Source organism: Theobroma cacao, chromosome 6, assembly GCF_053813885.1.
Source record: "Theobroma cacao isolate CCN51 chromosome 6, ASM5381388v1, whole genome shotgun sequence".
NCBI classification, from domain to species: domain Eukaryota; kingdom Viridiplantae; phylum Streptophyta; class Magnoliopsida; order Malvales; family Malvaceae; genus Theobroma; species Theobroma cacao.
The window spans coordinates 775,410-795,124 of NC_142644.1; the positions used below are offsets into that span (position 1 = coordinate 775,410).

Genomic DNA, 19,715 nt, shown 5'->3' on the forward strand with positions numbered 1-19,715 from the left:
AATTCTTTGAACGTCAAATACACTTTCCTATATTTAAGCTTTTTCTTCATAATGTGTAGGATTGCAGGGCATTTTATTCAACTATATTTTGGTTAGATTGTAGGGAAAAAGACATAAAGGAGAGAAACATTTTTAGATAATGATTCAAAATTTAATTTCATTAATAAGTTAAAAAATTATAGCAAATTGTCAAAAAGGTTCAAAAAAAATTTTTCTGCTCCTTTTATTCTCTCTTAGCCAGAAGCGATGTGCATTCTCGAACTAGTGAGTTGCAAATAAGTGGCTGCTTTCCTGCATATCTTTGAGTTGAATGACCATATACTTATTTATTTCGTATATTTCGATAAATTTATGTTAATATTCAAGTTTTTAATATTTAAATGAATTTATATTTGATGCATTAACAATGTATATAAGATATATGTCAGTATATCAAATATGAATCCTATTTAAATAGATTAAGAGTACATAGTTAAGAATTACAGGGAGTTTAATTTGAGATAGTAGCTTTTTGTATGAAAGAACAAAAATAAGATTTTATTACTTTTTTTATTTGTTTTTGTTAATTTTATTGTGTCAGCTTGATTTTATGTCAATAGACCTATTAATTCATCATGGTTAGTAATCAACTGCTTCAATAACGATGCTTCCCAAGTTTAAAAGGGAAAATAGGAGATTCCAAACTTAAAACCTTCATGTCCTTGATGCTTTTCTTATTTCTCTGTCCCTTTTTATTTGTTGTTTTAGTTACAAAATTGTGGAAGTAGAATCTTGATTGTTGCATTTTCAATAAAAAGTACCAATTTACAGAAGCATTTTATCTTTAATGATGAGTAAGTTTTCTTTGGCCTTTTTCCTTTTTTTGAAAGACAAAGAGAATAGTATTTCATAAAAAAAGGTACATCTTAATTAAATTATTTGAAGGCAAGAAATTAAGATTAGCATCAGTATTCACTTCCAAATTCTCACAATCATTTCTTTTTTTAAATAAAAAAAAATAATGTTGTTTTTATCACCCACTCAATTAATTAATCTGAAATTGTCGTTGTATTAGTAAAATGAATCGTAATCACAATATATGCGCGATGTGTTTTCATTGGGCAAGTAATTGTTATATAACTAAAGCAAAAATAAAGTAATTGCTATATAGCATTATTTTACTTAGAGGGAAATATTTAATTAAAGAAAAAAAAAGTAATTCCAAACTTAGAACCTTTATCCTTTTAAAAACCAATGAATAGAGTAATGTTGATTCTCTATAAAGTGATTTGATTTCAAAATGCCAAAGGTCCTTGATGCTTTTCTTCTTTTTTAAACAAAACACTCCCCTTGCTAAACTAAAGTGAGAATCAATTAAGTTTGGTACAACTTATAGATACATTTATGCCACTAGTAATACTTTGTTTCAGAATTATCTTTTCTTTTTAAAAACAATAAAGATGAATTATATATTAAAAAAGAGTATTCCTTTACAACTTAACAAAAAAGACCCACGACTACATCAAAGGCAAGCAATGGGACTTAAAAATTTGGGTAGACCAGTACTTGCCTAAGGTCCCGCCAACTAGCATTAAAAAGAAAATATTACAAAAGGTAAGAAAACTCACTCTATACATAACAAAAGGACCTCCGAAAAAGTGTTCAATCAATATCCCTTAAAAAAAAGGCAGTATAAACGAAGAAACATCAGTGGTTCCATAAAGGTAGCAGCAAGCATTATGATGCACAACAAAAGTCAATAAAGCAGGGGACAGAATACCCCACACTAGGTTAATGTATATTCTTCTCCGAGGTTGGCAGAGAGTCATTGATCCAAAACAAATCTGTTGATCTTGAGACACCTTCTTTGGCTAGGGTGTCAGCTTCTTCATTAGCAGACCGAAAAATGTTTTTAATCACCAACCCAACGTCCTTGGTCAACTTCTTCCACATACGTTGTCCAATAAAAATCACTCAAGTGTCTCGCATTGCTTGAAAAGGACAAAAAGACTGCCACGTGCTACCTTATTGGCAATTGCTACTAGCGTTCTCCACCGCCCGCTTGGTGTCGCCTGTACAGCCAGAACCACAACCACCACCATTTGCAATTCTCCTGAGTCTGAATTCTTATCACATTACTACTGTTGGAAAAGTGTTTGACAAACAACTTTCAGCTAGTAAGTTAGACTCACTATAACCTTTATTATCAAAAATTTTATACGCATCGCTTTTGGATTACAAAGCATTACAAGGACGAATTATAAAGCATTTTAATTCTCATGGTTTTTTTTTTTTTTTTTAAAGAGTGATTTTGGGTTCAACTTTAAGAAATTGTCTGCCACTTGTTCATTGTTACAAAACAGGGTCGGAAGAGAAGCAGCTTCAACATCATCCACTTGTTCAGTCAACCAATAATTAACTGCTGTTTTCATTAACCAATTTACATTTGAGAAACAACAAAAACAATGGCAAAAGCACTTCTTTCCATGATCCTGGAGCAGCAGTTGGGTGGTTCGTTCATTCCTCAAGAGATAAAGCATCATGTCGGATTGGCTGTAGGTCTTGAAGAAGAAATCCAAAAACTCACCAGCAACTTTGACGCCATTCAAGCTGTGCTTGAAGATGCGAAAGGATAAACCAAACAGGGCTTGCCTAACCCAAGGCGCGGAGGATAAGGCATACCGATGTGGATGCGGCCCATATCCCAAGCTGTTTCCCCACAGACCCTCCAACAGTGTCCCATAACTCTAGTCCTACATCCACCACGGAAGAATTACAAGACTCCCAAGGAGCGGAGGACGGCAATGGAGGCGGCTGGCTCCGATTCCGATGGCAGAGAATTCAAGAACCCACAGGAAATGTGGAGGGAGCAAATTGGAGATGCAGATGCAGGAGATAACCATAAGAAGACTCAGTGGTACCGTGAAGGCGTTGCCTATTGGGAAGTAAGTCTTTCTTAACTCTGGTTCTTACATTTGTATGTGGGTACCATTACCGAACTCATAGTATAGTTATTGGTTTCTTTGGTTGTGCTAAGAGAAGGGTGTGGAGGCATCGGTAGATGGGGTGTTGGGTGGATTTGGGCAAGTAAATGAGGCAGATGTCAAGGGTAGTGAGGTTTTTCTCAATACCCTTTTGCATGAAAGATTCTCGATGGCGGTGGAAGAAATCACCATCTTGTTGCTCTTGGTACTTCTCTGTCTCTCTCTGTGTGCTCAACTTTATATTGTTTTTATGAAGTTATATACCCATATATGTTCTGTTGAGGTAGTTTGGTTTATGTTATTATTATTTTTTTTTTTTACACTAAAAATCAACCTTAGGTTATTATGCGCCATTAAATGTGGAAGTGCAAAGTTGGTGATGGGATCCTACTTCATTAGAATGTAGCATTGGTGGAAAACCTAATTAACTATAAATTAAACAAAAAACATAGTGGTGACAGCAGAAAGGGATGTTGTGATAGATGAAATTTTGAGTTAAATATCCGCAATTAGTGCTTGAAACCGGAAACCAAGATAACTTGATAACACAACCATGAAGAGTTTATGTCCCATAATCCCACCCCATAAAAGAAAATAAATAAATAAAGAAGAGGAAAGCATGGAAATTTGCATGAATATGCATTTTCTGAATTAATTTGCATGATATCTTCACCAAAAATCAGTCTTAGTAGTGCAAGAATTATGTCATGCATTAGAGGTGTTGCTTTGATTTAGAATGCCAGCGTTATAGGTGTTGCTCTTATTTAGAATGCCATAATGCAATTGAGAATTGGGTTTACTACATGCTATTTTGCTTAATAAAAAACCATCTTTAAGCAATATTCTTTTTTAAATTTGGGAAGAAGCTTGCTGGGAGTTCTCTCTGTCTCTTAAGGGTTGTGTGCTTGTGGGGGGTGGGGGATGGGGCACCCCTGGACCCAATTTGAGGCCGTTGTGAGTGCTCAGAATAAAGGAAAGAAATTTCTGTGTTTAAGATTGAAAAATTACTTTCACATTTCGTCAGCAGCGAAGATGCTCTATCTTGCTAATATTCTGGAACTTGTTATCCTTTGAATGGCAAAAATTAGATATGTCTTCAGTATGTTTTATTACTAGGAGATTGATTCTTCGACATGAGTAGGATCTATAATTGCCTATATATGAAGTTGGTCTTAATACTTGTGAGTTGGTGGACTATACTGGGGCAACTGACTGAAATCTTGCGAAGGGGAATTGTAGGGGAAATTATTTAGGAAACTAAGCAGTTGGAGTTTGGCTTTAATATAAAGATATTTAGATAACTAAGCAGTAATGGTTTGGCTTTAATATGAAGATAATTAAGTGATTTCCACAAGTTTTATTTTAAGTAATATGATATAAGATGCACTTAAGCACTTGGCTCTATGATAGGTGCATGTATCCCCTGCTAAAAGAGCTGGGTTTAAATTACCATCACCAAATAAAATAAAATAAAACATGATAATTGATGGTTGTGCCCTCAAACTTTTGCCTTCATGTGGTTTATGTTGGTGGAATCAAAACAAACTCTTTTGATGATCTCAGTGCAGATGAATCTGGTACATTTTAGGGCCTAGCATACTAAATTAAACTACGTCATAATTCTCAAAACACTGCATTGCTGACCTTTATTTTAAGTCCATACATTTAAGCAGTAGTAATACCTGCAAATGGTTCTAAAGCATACTTGAAATATTGCTGGAGTACTGATCTGTTTGGTATTTCATTTTTCTTGATGTTTTTAATTCTAATTGAAAATCATAAATCTAGTTGACATTCTGAGCTTTTAGTTTCTATGTTAATTTAACATACTGCAGATTGTGGTTCTAGCATAGGGAGAATAACCAATAATCTGTTTGGTCATTTTTCTCTTTCTATTAGTTTATTTTCAATATTCCTGACATTTACCATCTTTTCAATTAATTGATAACATGGTTCATAGTGCATAATTTTTACTAGCTAATGAATTTCTCTGATGTTTTTGAATTGAAAGCAAAATTGGGCGGTGCCTTTTAAAAAATTCAAGTAGGACATGAGGAGGGTATACGTTAATTTCGAGGTACCTGAACCCTAAGCTTATAAAAAATCAAATACCCAAACCTTATTAATTACTTGAATAATTTTAAAAATTACTACTTTAACCTTAACCCTAATACATTTTCACTGTTCTATAATTATCCTAATCTGTTAGAAAACCCCAATTAGATAAAAAAATTATTAAAATGTTCTTCATGAGTACCCAATTACTCGAACCCAAACCCATATCCATATACAATAATATTTATCCTACATATTTCATATAATTAACTACTAATTAAATTAATAAAAACACAAATAATAAAATTTAAATTTAAATAATAAAAAATTATAAAGTGTGTTTATAAATGAACATAATATATGATATAAATCAATATTATTTTATTATTCAGTAATTATTAACTTATATAATAGTAATTATATTCTTTATAAATAAACATAATATATAATATAAAGTGTATGTATTAAAAGACATTAAAAGTTATATACTCTAAAGTGTGTATATATATATATTATAATTAATAATTTTATAAGTTATAATTTTTGTAATGTTAACACAAAATAAAATGTAAATATATTTATATTTAAAGTATATATATATATTAAAAGTATTTTAGTGTATATATATATAATAGTAATTATATTCCTTATAAATGAACTTAATATATATAAAGTATAGATATTAAAAGAAAGTTAATTAATAATCATAGTTTCATTAATTAATTTAATTAATTATATGGGTTTGTCCTTAATTACAAGAAATTAAAAAAAATAGCTAAGTTTCAAAGCTATTCTAATCTCTCAACTTCTTTTTAGATAATTTTATATATTATAAGTTTATATAAATAAAGGTATATATATTAAAATTAATAATTTTATAAATTATAATTTTTGTAATGTTAATACAAAATAGAAAGTAAATATATTTATATTTAAAGTGTATATATATATATATATATACACACACACACACTAAAAGTATTTTACTATATATACGATAGTAATTATATTCTTTATAAATGAACCCAATATATATAAAGTAAATATATTAAAAGACATTACAAGGTAATTAATAATCAGAGTTTTATAAATTAATTTTAATTAATTATATGAAATTAAAAAAAATAATTAGGTCTCAAAACTATTCTAATCTCACAACTTCTCTTAAGGTTTGTATATTATAAGTTTATATAAATAGAGGTGTATTTATTATAATTAATAATTTTTTAAGTTATAATTTTTTTAATGTTAATATAAAATAGAAAATAAATATATTTATATTTAAAGTATATATACATTAAAAGTATTAGTATATATATAATATAGTAATTATATTTCTTATAAATGAACCCAATATATATAATGTATATATTAAAAACATTTCAAGTTAATTAATAATCATAGTTTAATGAATTAATTTAATTATGTGTTTATGTCTTTAATTACATGAAATTAAAAGAAATAGTTAGATTTAAAACTATTTTAATCTCAAAGACTCTCTTTAAGTATATATATTATAAGTTATAATTTTTGTAATGTTAACACAAAATAAAAAGTAAATATATTTATATTTAAAGTATATATAATGGTAATTATATTCTTTTGTAATATGATATGATATTCATATTATTTAAACATAATTAATAATCTAATAATTTTTTAATTTAAATATATTAATGTCATCATATTAATAATTTGAGTAACCATACTTTTTAATATATTTGTCAGCTTTTAATAAATATATTAATGTTGATTATTTTTAATTTAATCATTTAAATAATAATAAAATATATATAAACGAGTATTGGAATTGGGTTTGGGACGGGTACCCACGTAACCTGAATATTAACATAATCAGGTTCAGGTAGCGGGTACTCAAGAGATAGTACCTGAATCCGATATGGGTAGTGAAATCACTATTCGAACCCGTCTTAAACCCGATTATAGAGTATCATAGTATGAGTTGGAGCTATGATCTTAATAAAGCTGCATAGTACTTTGTGATAGCTATGCTTTCTGACCCCTCTTCCGTTTACCATTCTCCAGGTTGATCTACTTGAGCCAGTTTCACATTTCTTAGATGCTGCCCGTCAAAGTTTGTCTCAGGAATATTTTGTAGCCTCTGATGCGCACAAAGCAAGTAATTTCTACTGTGTCCCCCTTCAGGTAATGTAGTTCAAGACTATATTCACACATAGATACATGCTTCTTGATGTGTTGAAGTATTCATAACTATGGTTAAGTCTATGTAAGCTATGTATTTCCAACTTTTCACTTTACCCTTTATTGCGGATGTAGCCATGTAATTGACACCTCAAGCAGGCATGTTGTTTGAGTACAATCCTGGGAAAAACTTACAAAATTTAATGTAAACATGTTAAATATGGGTTTGCACCTGGAACTCGCATTTGAATCTGGGCAACATAGTCTGTATTCTGTAGGCGGCTTTAGTCATGAATCATTATAGGTATAGCCTAGAAGAGTTAATATGACTGATATTATGGGGATGGGATGGGTGGGAAGGAGATTGGACATGTGTAGCTTTAGCTTGCAATGTGAAACTTAGATGATTAGACAACCTTTGGATTCAAGTAAATTTTTGCAAACAATTATTTACTCTTTTGTGTGTGTTGGGGGGGGGGGGGGGTGCAGCATATTGGGTAGTGAATGAGCTCTCTAAGTTGGTGACATATGTACTTGTCTTCTTCTGATGCTTCTGGCTGCTAAATTTTACTTTATAAAACAGAAATTTGACAACCATATTTTTTTGTCTTTTTCTTTTTCAGGAGTTCACCCCTGATGCTGGAAGGTACAATGTTATTTGGATTCAGTGGTGTATCGGTCATCTCACAGATGATGACTTTGTCTCATTTTTTAAGAGAGCAAAGGTGAATAAATCTTCTTCTTGAGACAGAACTTACTTTTTATTTGACATGTTGTGCTGTGTGGAAGTGCATGGAAAGATCAAAATTATGTATTGAAATTTTCTTGCCTGCTGTCTACTATACATTCGAATTGCCTTGTTCTGATTTTTGAATTATGAACTGTCAGATCATTGCAATGGTATCTCAAATTTTCCTTTTCCAAATTTATTGCTTCTAGCTTTCTCTCTTGTAACTTCTCTTAAACCTTCTTACAGCTATAGGAATTAAGGTTGTCTAGAGAACATAACATAGCAAACACCAGAAGGATGATATAGTCAAACTCTTTTTTCTTTTTGTCCTTTCTTTTTTTATTTTAATTTTTTTTTTTGCAATGTGTCGTGTTGTTCATTCTATTCTTCTTCCTGCTAGGTAAGTAGCGGATTTGATGGGTTGGTTTGGAGTGTTTGGGCCCATCCCTAGCACCACAGAAACAAGGCTTGATAATGCTTTACAATTCATACAGCTATTTTGCTATCATCCGTTTTCTCACCTTACAAAAGCTTGTGACCAAAATTTTGTTGTGCCTTGTGCATTGAAATAAGTTTTAAGAAATGATGGTAGTTTGACTTTTGTCCTTTAAGTTTGTAAATGGTGGGAAATAAAATTAAATCTAGAAAGTGCCATATTCATTTCATGGCACCTTGAGTCCCTACTCTCCTGCTTCCCTTGCTGCAACCTTTTTTTTTTTCCAGGTGCTGTTGAGCATAACTTTTTGCTCTGCCTTCAATGTATTTTCATCAAAATTAAGCAAAACATATTAATAATAAAAAGCTCCAACATGGAAATTCTTGGGCATGTGTATGTGTATGTAGTTTGGAGGCCTGATCTCTAAGTTGTGTCCTGGAAAGACCCTTGTTGAAAATTATTATTCTTGCATATATGATTTAAAAGATTATAATTTGCACTTTAATTTGATACAGTAATTAATTTGTTGATTCCAGGTAGGCCTTAAACCTGGTGGATTCTTTGTCCTGAAAGAGAACATTGCTAGAAACGGTATTGTCTTTATGACTCTTTGATTTTTCTAAGCATGTTTGTTTGCCCTCCCTCCCTCTCTCCCTCCCCTTTTTAAGAAGTGCTCAAGTTTTGTTTAATGCATTCCTCAAACTTTCTTATGTTTTGGTATTCTGTGGTAAATTTTCATGAAGTTGCTTTTTTTTTTTTGGAAATGCCGCATGTCATCTCACGTATGAGAAGACATAAAGTTGCTTTTTTGAGCTGATATTACTTTCTAACTTTGTCTTATTATGTAATTATCTCCCCTCTACAACTTTGAAGTAACATCATAGTTAATAATAATTAAAAGATAAATGGATAAAGGAAATTTTAAGCTCCATTTTCTCGTTCCATTGCTTGATACCAAGGGAAGCAGCAAGTTTTTGTTTTATGCATTCCTCAAACTTTCTTATTTTTTGGTGTCCTGCTGTAAAATTTTCATAAAGTTGCTTTCTAGAGCTGATATTACTGTTTAAATTTGTTTTATTATGTATTCATCTGCCCGCTACTGCTTTGACTTATTCTAGTTAATGTTTTAAATGTTGAATTAAGGATAAACGGATAAAGGAATATTTAAGCTCCATTGTCTTGTTTCATTGCATGATACCAAGGGAAACAGCAAAAAAGTGTTGAAACTTATAATTCGCAGGTTCAGGGATGAGTCTCATCTGCTCAAATGGGTATGGGGTATAATTTTACTATGCTACCAATTTGGGACACCTTTTGGTAACACTGTCTATGTACAACTTTCTTCAGTGAAAATTCATGAAGGAAAGATGACCTAGTGATGTAGTGAGGAAGTAGAAACAATAACAAGAAACCAAAACAGTGAACAAAACCAGAACAAAGGTTAAAATTGATGTAAAATCAAAGTCGGAACAAGTTACAAGCCATTAGGACCAATTGTCGAGCATCTTAAGGTTAAATAAACAAGTCACTCCCATCTGTAATAGATTGATTCAAACCAGCTAGATAACAAGAAGTCAACTGCTCATTAGTCTCTTTGAAACCAACACTAGGGAAAGGTTGTTGAAACCTGAAGTGTACTCCTCAATGGACATACTATTTTGCTTGAGTGAATGAAATATCTCATTCAACTCCATTTAATCAGCTGGCAGAAATTTCCTCATCTTCATTTTCATGTGTTCCCAAGTGTTGATTTTTGGCTTGCCTTGATGTGCTTGCCGCTCTTCAACGCTCTTCCACCATTGAAGTGCAGTCCCTTCAACTTAAGCTTCACAAACAGCACCTTTCTTTGTTCTACCATTGGTTTCTACTAAAAATAATTTTACAAACTCGCTTTCTGGTCTAAATAATCTTTTGCATGCATCTTTTTCCGGAAGTCATCTACCTTAATTCTAACTCCACCACCATTTAAGTCTAGGCATGTAACAATCAGCCTTCCAATCTACCACAAACAGCATTATTTGCTGCTCGAGCATTATGAAAAGGGTTTTCAGCCTCTCCATATTCAATTTCATCCTCAAGACCACCTTCCGGTAAACCGAAAGGGTCAGGATTGCCTTGCGGATTCTCCATTCGGGCTCCCATTGGTTCCTGTCACTTTAAAGCTTGCTCAGCCTGCAACAAATCTTCAATCATACCCTTAAACTCAGCCGATTCTGTTTGCTGGTCTTGATTTCTTTTCCACGTCCACTAACAAGTCCTCTAACACGATTAGCCATGGTTTATAAGCTAAAATCCTAGTTCAACTTTAAGATCTGTTCATCTGATACCTCTTTGATGTAGCATGGAAGTAGAAACAACAAAAACAAAAGAAAAACAATGAAGAAAACCAGAACAAAGGCTAAAATTGATCTTAAGATCAAAGTAGGAACAAGTTACAGCAGCTTTTAATTGTAGCCCTTCGATACAAACAAGCCCATCTAATCCTAGCCATTCAAACTAATTAAAAATGATCACATGCTGATCACGACACATGACTAGATAGAAAACATAATTACAAACTTTTAACTAAAGTAAAACATAATAAGATAACCAATTGGAGATAAATTTAAGAATGCTCTTGCATAACCTAGCCCAACAATTAAACTTGCCTAAGGCTTGACTTAAACTAGGACTCAAGTCTCATAATTTGCTTGCATTCAACTCACAAAATGCTTGGATTCAATCAGTTTATTGTTGAGTTATTCTTGAGCTCAAGTGACCAATCGAGTCTAGTTCAAGTGTTTATATTACTCAGTCAAGATGGTTCAAGAGCGTAATCAACTTTTAATTTTTTAATATATTTTAATATTCCATGTATGTAATACTCGTATAACACTGAAAAATATAAAGCTCTATCAAGTCCAGCTTGGAGGTCTCAGACATATGTACCCTCCAAAAAATTGTTCAAGTTGAGCTTCAGGTCTTAGTTTTGTAATTGAGTCGTGTCAAGTTCAAGGTTGTCATTTTGTCAACTTGATTTGGCTCAGTTATGCACCTAGACTTTAACCAGCTCAAACTGACTAAAAGGTTACTGAATTGAAAGTTGAGACAGGGACAATTCAAACACAAAGTAATCTGGAATTCCAAAAATCCAAACTTAACACCTAAAAACCTTTAAATGACAAGTGGGTAGTTATACCCCTTTCGCAGTAATTGCATAAATTCACTTAACTTGGCTTGCATGTGGAGAACTTGTCAGTGGAATTGTTCAGTGGCAAAATGAGTTTCACTGAGCTATCACTTGTTTGCAGGATTTGTCTTGGATAAAGAAGATTGAAGCATCACCAGATCTGACTTATACTTCAAGGCCCTATTTCGTCGATGTGGATTGCACCTGTATAAAATAAAGGTACCTTCTATTGCATATTGACCACTTAATAAGCTGTTGATAACGCTTTTTTAAACTGAATATTCTGTTAGTTTACTCGTAAATGCTTTTGACAGTTGTTGTTTCATGAGGCCTAATCCTAACTATATTTTGACTTTGAAAGAATATACAATACATAAAGCTACACAGGTCTGCTGTGGTATCTTAAATGGTGCTCAAAGTTCTTAATCAGCCCCAACTTCCATTGTTTTGATTCTGAAAAGCAAAACCCCCCTCACTGGCTAAAATAAAGTGGGAATCAATTCAGTATGGTACAATTTATAGATATGGTACATTTATGGCACCGATGATACTTTGCTGCAGAGTTACCTATATCATGTATTCTTTTATCTTCCCTATTATCAATCACTTTTACAGAGAAATTATGGTCTTGAAGTCAAAACTGGATACTTTAATAATTAAAGTTATAATCAACCTCAAAATTGTGTGCTGGGTTATGGCGGTAAAGGGGTCAACTTGATGTAAGTTACGCAACTTGGACTCACACCATAAAACTCAACCAAATTCCAACAAAGATTAGTTGCCAACCCATCCAGTTGTGTCTGTTACACATAACCTTTGACTTGCAACATAACAATCCCAAGATGACACATTGAAAACTGATAAGTTTATATAGATCATGCACTAATAGCCTCATATGTTGCCATTGTCTTAACAACTAAGTCTCTAAGCCAACATTCAAAAATTTAGATCTTGAAACGTTAAAATACAAGGTCTAGCTAAAAATCCAATGATAGGTGCGGGCTTTATAGGATGAGAGAGGGCTTCTCCTATTGTGAAGCCCTCGTTCCATTGACTTTCAGATGTGCCCCAAGAGCATAACATTAGTGAGAGGCGTTGTGTGATCTATGTTGTTTGGTAAGTTTTAGATATCATATCATCTTTTGTATCCTTATATTCTTATTTGATGTTGCTGAGTTGAATCGATAAGGGTGTGATTTCTAGTTGCATGTTCAAAGTTTCCATTAGAAATAGGGGCAGGTTTGGTTTGCAATCCCCCTACTTCATTTTAGGGTTTTCAACTATCATAATGTATCCTTCCTTTTGTTATTTATTTGTTTGTTGTTTTGAAAACAGGACCAGAAAGGACTCCCTGAGGAATTGTTTGCTGTAAAGATGTATGCTTTAACAACTGAAGGGCCAAAGAAGGTTCTCAAGACAAGATCCAAGGCGCAAGCCAACAGACCTGACATCATCAAATGATTTGTTGCCTCTACCTTGTTGCATTGTTGTAGGAGTACTCAAACTTTCTGGTGTAGGATGTGATTGTATCTTCTTCCTATGTAATTTGTTAGCGTATTACCTCAAATTGTTTTTACTTTACAAGCTCCTTGTGGACTAGTTTTGTTCTTTTTCGTTTGAAGCTGTATATTTATCCCCGGCATACCTTTGAAGCTGTATATGTTCCTAAATTCAATTATTGCTTCCATATTTTAATTTTATCTTTAATTTTTTTTTTTTTACCTTTCAAACAAAAATGAAGAGTAAATTTTACTATTCCTTTTTACCAATTCTTTAATCCTTAGTCTAATGATACTTTAGATGGATACTTTTGCTCCTATTCGCAAGACCAGCCCTCACCCTTTTTGTAGTGTTATTTTCCAAACGGTGCCGTTTGGCACTTTGCTCCTTACAACCCTAACTATAAATTCCTCCTTTTCTCTCTCTCTCTCCTTCATTTTTCCCCTTACTTTCTCTCTCTACCGCCGGCGGCTCTCTCTCATTTCTCTCTGAACCTTCAGCTCACTTTCTTCTCTCTTTCTCTTTCGCTTGGAAGTAATGAGAATCTCCCAATCCCAAAAGAGGAAATCAACTTTCTCTCCCGCACACTGCCAGAACCTTCCTTTCGCTCTCACAAATCAGTCCCCAACCGAACCCATTTCCTAGATCTACGTCTTTGTAAACATTGGATTTTTGTTTTGATGCTTTTTGCTTTTCTTTTTTTTTTGCCTTTTGCCATTTTGGTTGTGGTATCCGGCTGCTAGATTAAAAAGTTAGAAGTTTTTGGCTTCTAGGTGTTTGCTCTTTTCTGGAGATTTTAGTTGAAAGAGCCCCTCCTTTTGTGAAGATTTCTGCTTTTATATATATAGGGGCCGAAAATTCTCTCCTTAGTACTCGGTTAGCCATTGATTTATCCTAATTTTTATTGAATAAAAATGAAAATGAAAAATAGAATAATAAGGTAATAAAAATAGTAATAAAAGTACATAAAAAAATAGTATCTACAGCTTGAGGGAATCTATGTTTAGTTTTTTAATATGTAAACACCCTTTTCCATGGAAAGGTTAAATTTTTTTTTCTTTGTTTGAGATGGATATCAAACCCTTTCTTCATGAACACCACTTGCTCTTTGATGACTACATTGAATCAGAGGCACCTTGTAATATATGCAATCAGAAAATTGATGGTTTGGCTTATTATTGTGAAAGATGCAAGATTTGGTTTCATAATCCCTGCGTTCATCATCAGCTACCTCTGCAGATAAGTGCACATCCTTTCCATTCTCAACACAATCTTAGTCTCTTATGGTCAAATCACATAGATTACATATGTGCTAAATGTTTCAATCTTTCTCGAGGTCATAGGTACCATTGCAAAGATTGTGATTTTAGCCTTGAGTTTCAATGTGCTTTTTCAATCAATGATGAGAAAAATAGACTCAGTGACGAGACATCCAAAAAAATTGGTCGTTTCAACAAGTCGTTGACCCTCTTTAACTATAGGAGAGTGAGAAAGTATGAGTATATATGTAGTTGGTGTGAGAATCATTTGTCTGGAATGTCTTATGGTTGTCTTGACGATGGAGTTTATATCTGGTTCCACGATTCGTGCCTAATCAACATGCCTAGCATAATCTTCAAACACCCTTTTCATCCATCACACCCTCTTTCATTATGCAACATTCATTTCGATAATAGATTGTGCAATGCTTGTAACCTACCAATATGGGAGTTCAGAAAAGCCTTTTGCTGTAGAAAATGTAAATTCCACCTTCATGTTCATTGTGCTGAACTACGACCCAGTCTGAAGGTTGAGTTACATGAGCATAATCTTACTTATTTTCGAATAAAAGCTAATATCTCTACCCACCTATGTAGGATTTGTGGTTTTAATTTTGATGCTATAGGGAACGAAAGTGCTTTTTATCGTTGTGTTGAGTGTAATTTCAATTACCATTTCAAATGTCTTACAATACCACATTCTACTTCACACAAGTATCATAGGCATGATCTCATGCTTATGGATTCATTTATAGAAGATGTTTCTGAAGAATATTATTGTGATATATGTGAAGAAAAAAGAAAACCCAAGCATAGTGTTTATTGTTGCAAGAAATGCAAATTTGTTGCTCACATCGAATGTGTACTCAATAAGGTAAAGAGAAATTTACTCTCTCTCTAAACAAATTTAATAAATGATTTTTTTATTAGATAATCTATTAATTATTTGATCATAGGTCACATATACTGTGCCATTTAGAAAAATTTTGATGTTAAATAGTTTCACTTCCCCAGGTTATAGATATAAAACTTGATCAAAGTGTGACCTCTAGTTTGTTGGATGGCGAAGCTTCAACATTGAAGGTGGTGTATGTTGATATTATTGTGATGCTTTCACTTGCCAATAATTTTTTTTTGAAGGTTACATCACTTTAGGTCTTTTATAATTCCTTGGATTTATATATTATAAAGATTTTTTAGTAATAAACACTATTTACGTTTTTGAATAAAATTTAATGAAAAAAAAACTAAAAAATGTAAATAACATAGGTAAGAAACCTCTACTTATATAGCAGTATTCAAAATCAATTTGAAGAAGGCTTTAGTAAAAATATTGAATGTTGAATAAAATAAAAACATATACGTGCATCATGTTAATTTATGAACATATATATTTGATTATTTAATTATTACTTCCATATTTTAGTTTTATTTTAAATTTTCATTTTTTTTACTTTTCAAACAAAAATAAAGAGTAAATTTTACTATTAATTTTGACCTATTTGTAATTTTTCGTTTTCATTTGCCATTTTGAATTTGTTTCAAATCCATCTGTATATTAACATGCCAATAAAATGGAAGTGAAATTTGTCACGTAAATTCCACATATTATGTGAATTATGTGAAAGTAGTCACATGGACATAACTGTAGTGTTTAGATGGCAAATTCGTTCCATATTTAATAGTGTATTGATGGATAGATGAATTTAAAATAAATTCCAAAAGATGTAGATGAAAAAAATCGAGTTTGTTTAGTCATAAATGAAAATAAAATATTATGACAATTTACAAATTAAGGATGCACTCTGCTTAACAAATGGTGGAAGATTAGTAACTTTCTTCACTCAACCTGGTTGTGCAGCCGCAGATTGAACATTTTGATCATCAACATCCCTTGAGCTATAATGGGGCAATTGAACGGAATGAAAGTCTTCTCTGCAATGCTTGCTGTCAAGAAATTTTTGATCAACACTATGCTTGTGGAGATTGTAAATACTACTTACATGAAACGTGCACTGCATTGCCGTTTGAGGTGTCACACCCTTTTCATTGCCAGCATCCTCTCAAGCTCTTCACAGATATAGTTGAATTTACATGTCATGCATGTAGGGAACATTCTAGTGGGTTTGCTTACATGTGCCTTCCATGTGATTTCCAACTTGATGTAAACTGTGCTACCACTCCAATCCCACAAAAAAATGAGGGGCAAAAGCTGAAAGAGATGGAGAAAGTTTCCAAGTTGTGCCCTTTCAATCAAAATCATAAGCTAGATTTCTTCAATCGTAGATCCAGTCTCAAAGATTTGGCTTTGGAATGCGATGCTTGCAAGCTACCAATCTTGGGTCCAGGTTATACATGTCGTGATTGTTTCAATATCAAAATTCATGAATCTTGTCTTGCATTTATGCGGGAGATGCAGCTCAACTTTCATCCATTACACCCCCTTCATCCACAAATCGGCGATTGGGAAAATTGTTTTGCCTGTAGATTTAAAATCATTGAAAGTATCGGTTATAGTTGTCGACAGTGTGATTTCCACCTTCATCTTCATTGTGCTAATTCCCTGAAGCTGGCCTTAAAAATTAAGTCTCACATGCATAATCTCTATTATTTTGGGCCAGATTATGAGAAATCTTACCAATTATGTAACAAATGCAAAAGTTACATTGGTAAGGAACCTTTCTATTATTGCGTGGAGTGCAATATGAATTTGCACTTAAAATGTGTTCCCATACCATGTTCAGTTAAATCCAAATATCACATGCATCGTTTGACTCTTAAAAATCATTTTGTGGAAGATGATTCTGGAGAATACTATTGCGACATTTGCGAAGAAGAAAGGAACTCAAAAAATCATTGCTATTATTGTGAAGAGTGTGTTGGACAATTTGTTGCTCACATCGAATGCGTGCTTCTTACAGTAAGTTTATCACTATCATTTTCTTTGTAGAATTTTTTTATACCATGTTATTGAATTTTTTAAAGGAAAATAAGAATCTAAATTACACATCACATGATTGTATCCACCACCTCTTTGATTAATTGGACTTTATTAATGGTTAAAGTACCTCATAGGTCCATATACTATAGATTTTTCGTTAATTTAATCTCTTTACTCAAAACTGGTTAATTTATTCTCTATATTTTGAGATATTATGTAATTGACTCATTTTGCTTAACTCCATTCAAATTAACCATTAGTGGTGCTGGTGTCGCATTGACATGCAAGATAAAAGAAAAAAAAAGAAATTGGCCATGTGGCATTTGTTTCTTTCCTCATTTGTTCAAAACTACATTGTTTTAGAGTACCATTTAAAGCACATTTAGGTTTTATTTTTCATTTTCCTTCTTTCCTTCTTTCTAGCTCTCTTATCTCTCTAGATTCCGACACCTAAATGAAAATTTTGGCTATCGTTCATTAATGGTATGAAAATCTAATAAAAAATAAAAAAATTCATTTTTTTTGGCCTTATTTCCCAAAATTAGGATAGCTTTTTCAAAATCTATCTTGATTTTCCTAGATCTAAAATAATGAAACTGTAAAAAAGAAATTTGTTTCTTTCCACTAATGTGTCCTCAACTTGATGTTAATGATCAAGGGTTGTGTTTTTCATGTTGTAGGATTTTGAATTTGCAGATGGAAATTTTCATGAATTTTCCAACTTGAAAGATGCTGACTCACCTATTGAGAGTTCCTCTATGGATAAGTTGCTTTCCCAGCCCCATGCTGAAGTTTACTTGAATCAAAACAGAATGGTAGTTAAGTCCTATATAAGTTTATTTTAAAGATCTCATCTTAATGCGAAAATGAATTTTATTTTATGAATAGTTGAATGGAAGAAAAGTTTCACGATTTTGTGGGTGCCATTGTTGTTGCAGAAGTACTGGGTGGATAAGAAGTTAAGCAAATACTGCTTCATGTTGTTTGCAAGAGATCTTTCAATCTGTTGGGCGGAAAACCACCTTTACTGGCGCTGGTCATACCAAAGAGAAACAAACAGGTTAGCATAGATTTATTATTCATTTAGAATCCTTCATAGTTCTAGCTCGAGAGCTTTCCTAATCCATAAACTTTTGATTTTGCAGTGATGTGTTGATTGATGTTGTCGAACTTCTAGATGTGTGGTGGCTAGAAATGCATGTGAAATTCAATGTAAAAAAACTCTCACCAAAAACATTGTATGGACTTGTGTTCGTGCTTATGTTGGCAAAAGAAGCATGTGGATGGGAACACCCAGTGAACGTCGGATTCACTCTTCCAAATGGGTACAAGGTTGAATGCAAGGAAATTTTGATGACCAAGCCAACAGGAGTGTGGATAGAAATCCCTGTCGGAGAATTTACAACTTCATTTGAAATTGCTGGAGAATTAGATATTTACTGTCACCAATATGATGAATTGATAAGGAAGAGAGGACTTATTGTTAAAGGAGTTGCTATTCTACCAAAGAATTAAGTTATAAGTTAGTATTTTGTCATAGTAAATATGAAAGTATTATAGTTTTTTTATTTGTTCATAATCCTGCAAATACCAAAATGACCTTAACACTGGAACCAGTTTTTCGGTTCTCATTATACAATATAGGTTCCATGCTAAATGCAGCAAACAAGCCCGTTGATTGGGTTTTTTGTATTTTTTATTAGATTTTTGGACCACTACTGATCAGCGGTCAGTGATCGAAATCTGGGTTTGGCGATCAAAATTTGGGATGGAAGGATTGGATAGAAAGTGAGAGAGAGAAGAGTGTTAGAGAGAGAAGGAAGGAAAATGAAAAAAAAAAAAACTAAATGTGCTTTAAATAGTAAGCTTAAAACGACGTAGTTTGAGACAAAAAAGAGAAGAGAGAAAAATAAAAGCGACATGATCAATTTTTTTTATTAGTTTAACACGCCACTTCTACGTTAGCACTTTTTGATATGTCAGTGCGACGTTAATACCACTAATGGTTAATTTGAATGGAGTTGAGCAAAGAGATTCAATGGTACAAAATATGAGAGTACAAGGACTAAATTAACTAGTTTTGGATAGTTGGACTAAATTGACAAAAAAATCTTTAGTATAAGGACCTATGAGGTACTTTGACCATTAATAAATTCTAATCAACAAAAGATGTGGTGGATTTGATCATGTGATGTGTATGTGTAATTTAGATTCTTATTTTCTTTTAAAGAAATTCAATAATGTGGTATAAAAAATTTCTACAAAGATAGAAAAATATTGTTAGCACCTCAACATTTTTTAAAACCTTTTCAGCACTTTAAAGCTTTGTCCATTAATTAATCAGCTTGTTTTAGGCATGTTCTCATAGTAACACAAGTCTTTACGCTGTATAGAACCTTTTGTTTCTTTTTAACCTCCTGCAATCTTGAGCAAGGCTGGTTGTGTATACAGGGGAGCATAGTGGTATATCCCAGCACAGTTGTGTATATAGGGAGATGT

The 19,715-nt window shown here is 32.6% G+C and overlaps 1 protein-coding gene across 7 annotated transcripts; it reads left to right on the forward strand.

The window, feature by feature from the left end:
- Nucleotides 1-1,708: 1,708 nt before the first annotated feature.
- LOC108662474 (uncharacterized) lies at nt 1,709-18,885 on the forward strand. Of its 7 annotated transcripts, none has more exons than XM_088807193.1 (11): nt 1,713-2,156; nt 2,343-2,924; nt 3,022-3,168; nt 7,065-7,184; nt 7,805-7,906; nt 14,085-15,149; nt 15,290-15,358; nt 16,137-17,195; nt 17,897-18,034; nt 18,155-18,276; nt 18,362-18,885. In XM_088807193.1, the coding sequence occupies exons 2-11, from the start codon at nt 2,664-2,666 to the stop codon at nt 18,729-18,731; spliced, it is 3,453 nt and encodes a 1,150-aa protein (XP_088663319.1). In that variant the 5' UTR covers nt 1,713-2,156; nt 2,343-2,663; the 3' UTR covers nt 18,732-18,885. The 7 variants fall into 7 exon arrangements, with proteins under 7 accessions (XP_088663321.1, XP_088663319.1, XP_088663320.1 ...); XM_088807194.1 differs by having other exon boundaries at nt 16,143-17,195; XM_018122930.2 differs by having other exon boundaries at nt 1,716-2,156; nt 17,897-18,031.
- The last annotated feature ends 830 nt before the right edge of the window (nt 18,886-19,715 follow it).

Bases quoted from the DNA above. Each gene is read 5' to 3' on its own strand.
- LOC108662474 (XM_088807193.1), top strand. From the start codon at position 2,664: ATGTGGATGCGGCCCATATCCCAAGCTGTTTCCCCACAGACCCTCCAA. The intron at 2,925-3,021 runs GTAAGTCTTTCT...TGCTAAGAGAAG, and splicing joins AAGGCGTTGCCTATTGGGAA to GGTGTGGAGGCATCGGTAGA. The intron at 18,035-18,154 runs GTTAAGTCCTAT...TTGTTGTTGCAG, and splicing joins TGAATCAAAACAGAATGGTA to AAGTACTGGGTGGATAAGAA.